The 10,336-nt window shown below is 33.7% G+C and overlaps 1 protein-coding gene across 1 annotated transcript; it reads left to right on the plus strand.

Moving 5' to 3' along the window:
• Window positions 1-507: 507 nt before the first annotated feature.
• Window positions 508-2,216, plus strand: LOC135833686 (uncharacterized). The gene is made up of 4 exons (XM_065347448.1): window positions 508-548; window positions 651-1,036; window positions 1,111-1,173; window positions 1,260-2,216. The coding sequence occupies exons 1-4, from the start codon at window positions 521-523 to the stop codon at window positions 2,127-2,129; spliced, it is 1,347 nt and encodes a 448-aa protein (XP_065203520.1). The 5' UTR covers window positions 508-520; the 3' UTR covers window positions 2,130-2,216.
• Window positions 2,217-10,336: the final 8,120 nt, after the last annotated feature.

The following is a 10,336-nucleotide window of genomic DNA, read 5'->3' on the forward strand; positions in this document are numbered from 1 at the left end:
GTGATTTTGATTATTACCCTGCATTATTCATTTACATTTATCAAACAAGGTAAGAATTTTCTTCAAGACAATTTTATTGAATCTTTTTCAAGTTGGATTATTTTTCAGCACTAAGAAAAAAATACTTCTGCAAAGAGCAATAAGTTATTTGAACAATTTTATTTGACATCTTATCAGCTGAGCATTGATTAATTGTTTCAAAAATTTTCACATTTCTAGAAACTATTCTAGTTTTTTTCTTATTTTTTATGGAGAAAAAAGCAGAAAATGATAAAAAAGTTTTCTGTAGCTGGAAAATATTTTTGGTAGCCTTGTACCTACTCATCTAACAAATGATGAACGAATTTGCATTAAACTGCAGCTAGGGCATCTATCGATTATCTTCAAGAGTAAAAATGTCTTGAAAAATCGTCGATTCCTATTTCCTGCCCAAAAATTACTAATCAGACGTATTTTTTATTTTGCCAACATTTACAACACAACCATTTGCACTTATTTTACAGTCAACTCTGGACTTGGCATGAGCACGGAAGGTGCTCAACAACCAGGTATGTACTATCTACGTATAGTTACCCACTTGCAAACGGATTACGTAGAACCTTATTCACGTGAAAAAGCAATTAACGCATTTCTTGTTTATACGATAACAGCGCCAGAATATCCACCTTTCATGGTGCTGTTTGATGAAGAAGACCCGTCAATACCTTTACCTGACGATTACATACTACCATCCAAGTACACATTCATTGATCAAAAATTGAGCTTGGCTACAGACAAGTCAAATTTTCCGGAAACTGCGCTTTGCCCTGAACTTCGAACAGAAAACCAAATCCTGAAGGAAGCTTTACGCTCACTTCAGCGTATTAAACCTGGAACTATTAAAGGCTGTTTATTTGCGGCACAGTTTCGAGAAGGCGAAGATCAAGTATGCCAGAAAGAACCTAAACGACGTTTAACAGTTGTGAGAGATTTAAAAGGAAAAAGGATAATTTGTGGTACCGCCGAAAAACAGCGATTAGTCAGTGCTGAATACAAAGTAAATGCTCCATACTATGCTGCCATATAATTTATTAATCATGTTTCATGTAATGTATCATGTTCTTTTTGAAGGCTTGTGGCTCAGTACAATATTTCAAAAAATATCACGACGCAGCATCCATCGCCAGAGCATGGGTAAGAATATAAATTTGAACTTGTACCCACTAAATTTTCTTCTGATGATGTTTCAACAACTAGACTTGAAATATATTTATTTTCAGGGCACTGAAGAGCCTCAGCTTCTACCTCAGGTTTATGAAATGTATGAAATATGCTACGATTTCGAAAACAAAAGAACATTGTGGACAAAACATAAGGTTTTGACTCCTGAGCTGCTCACCCATAAAGAATACCCTCATAGAAACCTGAACACTGTAAATCTAGATGAATTTGACACGGAAAAATTTAGTTTGTCAGTGCCTGAACAAACTTTTACTGTTATGAAGCATGACTATGAATCTGCGGACGTCAATATGAAAATATACCCTTTAGTACCCAAAGATCACATGGCATTACCATACTGGAAAAAATCGACCGATCATATGATTAATTCGGCTCCTCTACTTCCCGAATTTATACCTCTAATGAAAGCCATTCACAATGGAATTTTGTTGGCTTCGAAATACGTCCTTAGAGAATTCCACGAAACCTTGACAATTTACACCAAAGCTGAGACAATACTTTCATTAACACATCTTGCGTCGTCAGCACTCTACTTGGAATCAGCAATGAAATACCTCGTGCCAGAATTATCAATCGAGGTATTTACACCCAATACGTGGTATATAATTGTTCACAACGAAGATGCCAATTCTGCAGTTCTCATTGTTTTACATAACACTAGGGAAGATCCACCTGAACAAAAGGAATGCGATGATGGAGTACGGCTGCCATGTAATTTTCAAAATTGGTCCGAAGACCCTCACTCAATCACCGAAAAAAATTTGGAATATGTGTATTGCTGTCCAATCAGGCCAGAAAAAGTCAGAACGTTGTTTTTGATACACAATTTGGAGATTAGTAAAGATTTTAATATTGAAGAAATGATACGTTTAGAACACGATGAAGAATTTGACAAAAAGAATCGTTGATTATATACAAGTAAGATTCATGTATCCTATCAAAATGAGACTGTAGGTACGTAAAGACTTCAAGTCATACCATACAGCGAAATTACCGAAGACAAATAATTAAACTATACTTACCTACCTAGTACCTACTAATTGTCTCAAGAAAATTTTGTAATTTTTACCCATGTATTTATACCTATAGGAAAATTCAGTGAATATTATTAGCTTTTTATGTGTTTTCAATAAATTTGTAGCATCCAATATAACGAATACCAATTCATTATTTTCAAAAAACGCTGAATTCAAGCTTTGACTTCTTTCTTTCCATTGATCAATTCTTGCCAAAGTTTGAATTATAGGTAAGTAATCTTTGTGAGGTTGAAAAGTATTCGGAATACATTTACATATTGTACGTACTTTTTAGAATGTATACCTTTTATCTTGAAAGGTTAAAATTTGATAGCTCTCACCCCTCAAAGTTGTTACCCCCGGTGATAAAATGATTCCCTACGTTTATTTTCCCCCTATTTGCAAAAAACTGACGCCGGGAGGCCCCTATTAAGTTGAAAAAATCAACAAACATTAATCAAAATTCTTTGTTTCTACGTCAGAACTTTCTAAACAATCCCCTTTTCAAGAAAAAACTTTCCCCTGCCCTTCAATCCATATTAGGCACCTAGTAAGAAGCCTCCCAAAGAGCCCCAACGATATTGGCTCTCTTGTATGGAGCTCCCAGGGGGAAAACAAAAAAGATGAAAAATTGATGTCCGTAGAATCTTTCTAAATAGACACCTTTTCAAGAAATCCCTCCCCCGGTCTCCCAAATAATGTTGGATCTGTAATATAAAGCCCCTCCAAGTTGGAAAAAAAATCAACAATGAATAACTACATTCTCAGGAAACCTCCTCGCTTGGTCCTCCAAGTGAAAATGATGTTGGTCGCCTAGCATAAAACCTCTAAACTTGAAAAATATCGAAAAGGATGAAAAATTGATGTCTGTATGAACAAATTAGGTATAATGAACAAATTTTCAACTCTGAGCAAAATACTGCTATGTACGTAGATAATTCTTTTTCCACGGAAATCCTTCCCTCAGTTCCCCAACAATTTTGGAGTACTACATAGAGACCTCCGAAGTTGAAAAAATAAAATAAAAATAAACAAATCAGTATTTTTATTTTTTCATGTAGGTATCAATTTTAATCTCCTTTCATAGTTTTTTTTTTTTTTTCAAAAAGACTTCTCTTCAAGAAAAAACTTTTTTACTTGTTTGATGTTTCATTTTCATTAGGTACATACCTATAGCTATTGACAATTAACGCCGAAATGATCAGTTACTAAATGATATTAATTCCTTGGTCCCTCAAACGATAATCTGGGCTTGTTCAACTCATCCAATTAAAATAAAAGCTGAAAAATCAAGGTAACTTGATAACTCTGAAATTGATTTTTCAACAGATCAAATCATTGTTAGGAACTTAGAAAGACACCAAGTTCTATTTTTTCATCGTGGAGGTGGGGGGGGGGGTCGAAAATGCTAAATATTGCTTTTCTGACTAAGTATTAAAGTTTTTGAAAAATAATAAAAAATATACATTTTTTTAATTTTTTGAGGAAGAAGACAAGTGTTACTTTTTCATCATGTAGATGGTTCAGAAATATTTAACAGGATTTCTCGGATTTCTATATTTTGAGAACTGAGGAGAAGGGGAGCTAGGAATTTTTTTCACAAATAGGTGTAAATAGGAGCTTTCCCCTTTAATTCACAGGTTAGTCGTGTGTGGAGAATGGAGATATGAGACTAAAATTGGTATAGAAATTGATTTTACCAAGGAAGGACTTGACTGAGGTGTTGGAACTAGAAAGTTGACAATTTTAAAAATTTTGTCAAATACTTGAATTTTTTCATTCTTTGTAAAATTGGAGGGGAGATCTTACCCACACTACTTATTTTTCACCGAAGTGGGTGTAAATTTCATGACCTGATTTTCTCACCAGTGGTAAGAACTTTAGGGGGTGGGAGCGGAAAAAACAAAAAAAAAATCTACTATAAGTCCACCAACATCAAGAGAATTGCAGAAGATGGCCACCTCTGATTTCAATTGAACCTGAATTTCTGCGAAGAGTAGGTATAGATACGTTCCGAAATCATTGAATTTTTGTCAAATTTCAAACGTTTCAAAATTATTATTTTTCATACGAGTGTCCGATTTTAGACACAAATGAGATAGACCTGAAATAAAATCATAATACAGTATCATTAAAATCTGGACCCGGAGTCCAACCCTAATCTTTGCCATTCTCTTCTCTACGGTTAAAATGTGCGCTCATGTCTGAAATTCCTTATTGAATTGAATTGAATTGAATACTTCGAAAGTACCTAACATGGTTTCTTTTCCAAACCTTTGAACATAGAGCATCAAAAAGTAAAATGGGTATATTCTTATTCATTTTGAAATCTTCTGGTTTCACGATAAACAACGTCTTGAAATTTTCAATTGAATATGGTACATATAAGCTTAAATTCCGTTGCTTCAGATTGAAAATATAACCTATCAGTGTGTTACCTTTCAATAAGTTTCAGTTAAAGAAGTTTCCCCCTAAGACAATGGGTAAAGTAAAACAGGAAAATGTCCAATTCATGAAAATAAAAAATGATTCCCATTTCAGAATTGGGTACGTACGTCATTATCTAATGTTTGCCAGTACGCAAGTATGGCTTATACCTACAACCTTCTGACTAACACACACTTTTCATTATAAGAAAACATTTCGATTTCAATTTTGAATAAATCATTGTTTGTAGCATGTGAATAAACAAAATTTCTGCATGAATCGTTACTAAAAATGTCGTAATTTTAGAAATAAATCTTAGTTTATGTGTCTCTGTTCTGCTCGCGAAAAATTTTTCAAAGAAGGGAATTACACAGCAACATATGTACTATAATAATAACGAATACATAATTTAATAGGAAGTTCCAGTTCTATGAAATGATTCAAGTTCAAATTGAATAGCGCATTCGACTTGAAAATATCTTCTTCTGAAACCAAAAAAAAAAAAATGGACAAATTTCCCATATTTCTCATCTTTGTTTCCTTCAGCATCATCAGTTTCATCGAACAAGGTAGGTAATAAAATTACGGTGTTATTTTCAGTAGTGTTTCTTGAACTAATTATTTATGCTTGAACCGAATGCATACAAATTTCTCCGAGGGAAAAAACTATCCCTCTGCCCTGCATTTTATTAATTTTCAAGTTATTTTCTAGGAGTTGCAGTAAACGACAAAAATCATCCAAAAAATTCAGGTATGTGTATGCTAGATTTTTTTGGTAATGGGCAGTGGTACAATATAACAAATAGGAAAATTGACATATTTTCTACACAAGGGAACAATCGCCATTTCCCTTAAAATATAGGTACGTACTACGTAGCTAAATAAAAAAGCTGAACTTATTCTCGATTTTCCCAACCGGATAACTCTAATAGCAAAATAAATCGGTAAACCTTTTCTCAATATCTTGAGACAATTCATTCGATGTAACAACCAAAAGCTGGAGAAATAAAACAATCAATGTAGATCAATTTCCAAACACGTAAATTCAAACGGGTACTTTTTCTTAAGTTGAATCACCAAACGCATAATTCGTCAACTTTTCAAATAATTTTCAGCAGAAAAGTATGACCCATTGTTAGTGAAATCTCAACCATCCCTATCACCAAGATCTGTTTACGTACTACCACCAGACTCAGAACTGCAGGAATCGCGCTTGACTATGAGAGCCCTGGACAACTTCTCAATTGAACTCTGTCCTGAATTACGCACCAATGATCAAAAAGCAGAAATTATACTAGAAACCCTCAACGAAGTATTCCCTGATTCTGAAAAGTGCCTATTTGTGAGGAATTTCGAATCAAATGAATACACCTCGTATTGTACACAAGAACCAAAAATATCGCTGGAAGTAAGAAAGCAAAATGATGGATTACCGGTTACTTGTGGCGTCAATGACCAACAGACGTTAATAGACGCTCAATATTACGTAAGTTTTTTTCACATGAAACAATACCTAATGGTGATACTTTTGTAAGTTAGGTAATTCTTTCTCTCGTAGAATTGTGGTTCAGACCTAACTTTATCAGAGGACGCGGCAAAAGTAATACAGGCTACACAAGAAGTAAGCATCTCTAAAATAAGACTGCGGTGTTCGATTAAATTACACCACGACTTCAAAAAAAAAATCAAAACATTATTTTATTTAATACATACTATGCCTACTCCGAATTTTTTTAGGGCACCGGTCAAATCCCTTCATTCGAACCAATCCGTTACCATATGTACGAGATATGTTACGATTTTCAACGAAATCAAACATTATGGACGAAATATAATCCTATGGCACCTCCGCTATTCGCCAATGAGTTTGCCGAGCTTCACGGAGCCAAAGATATCGATATTAAAGATTTCAGCACTGATACCTCCTCCTTGAACTTGAGCTCCACTACATTCGAAAAACTGAAAGAATCATATCTACTCACTAAGCCGGATATCACTTCAGTGTACACTATGGTACCAAAAAACCACATGGCGTTACGATATTGGAAAACAGCCACCAGTCATATGATCAACTCAGCGCCCATATTACCCGAATTAATCCCAATAATAAGATCTATAAATGACGGAATCTTTAAAGCATCGAGTAATTTGTTCACAACATCGCAAAAAATCTTGAAAATTTATACCAAAGCTGATACAGAGGTTATACCAATGATGAATTTCGTATCAAGTTTCGATATACTCGTAGTAGAAGGAGACAAAACACATTTGAAGCCTAAGAAAGGCGCTCCTCAAATTAATTTATTCAAACCAAATGTATGGTATAAATTTGTTTACGATGATAGTGAGAAATCCGGAGTTCTGATTGTGTTTCATAATACAAATGGAGAACTCCCAAAACAGAAAGAATGTAGCGAAGATGAAATTCTACATTGTGATTTTAAAAAATGGTCGCTTTATTCTAATTGGATTCCTGATAAGAGACTAAACCACGTGTATTGTTGTCAGGTATCGCAGGAACGCATAAAACAATTGTTTTCGATAAATGAATTACAGCTTGAAAAATCATTGAATATTGAAGAGGTGATCAATCCAACCAAGGAAGAGTCTCAAACTTTATCCGAAAATGACAAGAACGTTTGAAGTTTCGTTTAACATTCAATTTAAAGAAATATATCTATACATAGGCAAATACGCCCCTAAGACGTATATATTAATCCTTTCAAGTTTTCTTTTCACATAATAAGTAGGTACCTAGGTAATGATTTTTTTTTTAATGATGTAAATATAGCAAATCGATTCTCGAGTTGGAAGCTTCATTTTCAATCATCATTATTGTTCTCTAATGAATCTGATCAACTCTCATTTCAATCAATGAGCAAGTAGATACCCACATAGACCTATAACTTTATGGTTGGCCACCGTAATGTTTTTGTTTTGTTTTGTTTTGTTTTTTTTGGATAAATCCAACCTTGCAAGCTAAATATATTGATGAAACCTATTGGCTTCAATATCATATCAATCGAAAATAGAGAAAATCTCGAATCTACTGCACATCTCGTTTTTAAAAATTTAATCGAATTTGTGGGCGAAATTTTGTTTTTAAAATTCTAGTTTTTTTGCCCAAATTTACCTCCTTGAGTTCGTGAAAAGACAAATTTGGCCAATTAAATGTGCCCCAAAAAGGCCATCTTCAAAAACAAATAATAAAATTTCCTAGAATTGACCTATGAAAACTGATTTTTTTTTTGAAATTGAAAAAGATGAATAAAATGGTAAGTATTTATGACTCAGAAATGTCATAAAACAACATTTTAATCCAAACTAAAAGTACTCATAGCAGAAATTTCTTTTTTAAAAATCATGTTCACCACCATTTATGGCAGTTTTTTGAAAGAAAAAAATCATTAAAACTCGAAAATTTTATTTTTCTTTCAACGAAAAAATGGTTCGTCTTTTCTCAAGGACATGCACAAATTTCTAGTAATTTTTTCAATGTAACGCGAAGGATCGCACACTTGTGTTTTCACAGATCTTTTGACACAAATCGCAGACGGCAAGGATTTTGATGATTCACTTCAATCATTACAATGAACTACTGATACATTATTGTTCAACTTTACACACGAGCTTCTACCTATGCATGCGTTGAAAGTCATATTGCCCACATTTGTGCTTGAAACTATTCCTCAAGGTGAATAATCATTTCATTTTCTGAAGCAATCGCATGATTTTTTTCACATTAGGCGATACATAGGTACATAAAATCAGGGGTTCAGATAGAATTATTGCATTCGTGATACTTTCTTCGAGACAAAAGTTGAACGCTTACGCTTACTCATATCTACGTGTAAAAAATGGCAAAATCTTCTTTGGTTTTGATTTTGGTTTTGTACTATGTTACTCTAACCACCAGTCAAGGTAATATTTCGAATTAATCTATCAAGTAGACACAACATATTTTCTCAATGCGCCTAAGGAAAAAATATGAATTTAAACAAAATTAACCATTTTCTAATTTATATGTAATGGAATAATTTTTTTTTTATTTTCTGGAAGCATTAAATAATATGTAATGTAAAACAGTAAGACATTCTTTGGAGAAAAAAAATATAATATTCTCTCTAAATTTGAAACTGTGAAATTTCACTGCTTTAGCAGTCATGACATTTTGATTTCTTAAAAGCAGTAGTTTTTTACTTCAAAACAGTGAAAAATCTACTGATCTGGTCAGTAAAAAATCATTTTGACTGACCAATTCAGTAGTGAAATTTCACTGTTTCAAATTTAGAGAGTTGATACCTAATGGATTCTGGTCAAATAGTAATCATTTTCATTCAACAAATGAAAGAAACAATTGAGGAGTCGGCCTGCAAAGTGACCTAACTGCAAAAAATTGATTTCGAGATAAATGAGAAAAACGTGTCCTAGGAAAATGAAGTCACATTTTCGAAATCTGTTTTAGGGAATCGAAAGGGTCAACCCTCACTCACTTAATCACCTTTTCGTTTCTGAAAAATATGAACACGGGTTCGCTACAGGGTGCAACAAAAATGAAAAATGCTGCAGTTAAGGTCACTTTGCAGGCCGCACATACGTTTTTTTTTTTTTTGTTTTTTAGTGATATGTACGCAATTTTCTCCGGTTTTTCATTGCGTATGTTATTTCTTATGAGAGCAAAGATTTATTCATTCATTCAAGATTTTTTAGTGTACAGGAAGCTAGCTAAAACTGGAGTTGTGGCTTATTCTCAACTTACGATTTTACCATTTCGAATCACTCTGAAGCCTCCAGTGCGATTTTCGATGTCTCTAAAATTTTTGAATTTCTTCAGAAGGGGTTAAAATTAATTTTGATTTCAACAAACAGTACCCTATGAAACACATTTTCGGAAAATCGTAAAAATAAGGTCACTTTGCAGGCCATGCTTTTAATTTTATCATTTTCAAGGGGGGGGAGGGGTGTTACGAGTGAAACTGGATGAAGGTGATATATTCCTTTTGTAGGGCATGTCCTAAACTATCAGATAGCGTTGCTATCTCAAAAATCATTTTTTTGCAGTTAGGTCACTTTGCAGGCCGACTCCTCAATTGTATTCAAATGTCTGAATAGTAATTAAAAATTGAAAATTAATGGGTCCGCCTAGATGCTGCGGCAATAAAAGAGCAAAAATGTTCAATATAAACTAAGAATAGGTAGATACGTAACCTAGGCAATTGACTAGTCGAATAGGTGCCTACTTCAATAAAATCATATTAACATCATCTTCTACTTAATAGGAGAACAATATTCGCCATTCACAGTGTTCCTGGAGAGAGACTCGACGATAGATCTACCTGATAATCTCATACTACCATCAAAATACGTAAACATCGATGAAAAACTCAGATTGGCAGGAAATAAATATACAAATCCTGAAGAAATTCCGCTTTGTCCAGGACTTGAAACCACAGATGAAACATTAAAGGAAACTTTAGAAACACTCAACAACGAAGTACCTAGCACAACAAACTGCTTATTTGTGGCAAAGTTTTCAGAAAGTGGAGAGCAAACGTGTGACAAAGAGCCTCAGCCGTGGTTGGTGGTAGAGACAGATGAAGAAGAAAACAAAGTTATTAATTGTGGTTCCAAAGATTCACAGTTGATCAGTGCTGAATACTATGTAATTTGCT

This window comes from Planococcus citri, chromosome 2, assembly GCF_950023065.1.
Source record: "Planococcus citri chromosome 2, ihPlaCitr1.1, whole genome shotgun sequence".
NCBI classification, from domain to species: domain Eukaryota; kingdom Metazoa; phylum Arthropoda; class Insecta; order Hemiptera; family Pseudococcidae; genus Planococcus; species Planococcus citri.

Excerpts from the sequence above, each read along its gene's own strand:
- LOC135833686 (XM_065347448.1), top strand. The coding sequence starts at position 521 with ATGAGCACGGAAGGTGCTCAACAACCAG. Across the intron at positions 1,037-1,110 it reads TAGTCAGTGCTGAATACAAA|GCTTGTGGCTCAGTACAATA; the intron begins GTAAATGCTCCA and ends TTCTTTTTGAAG. Across the intron at positions 1,174-1,259 it reads CATCCATCGCCAGAGCATGG|GGCACTGAAGAGCCTCAGCT; the intron begins GTAAGAATATAA and ends ATTTATTTTCAG.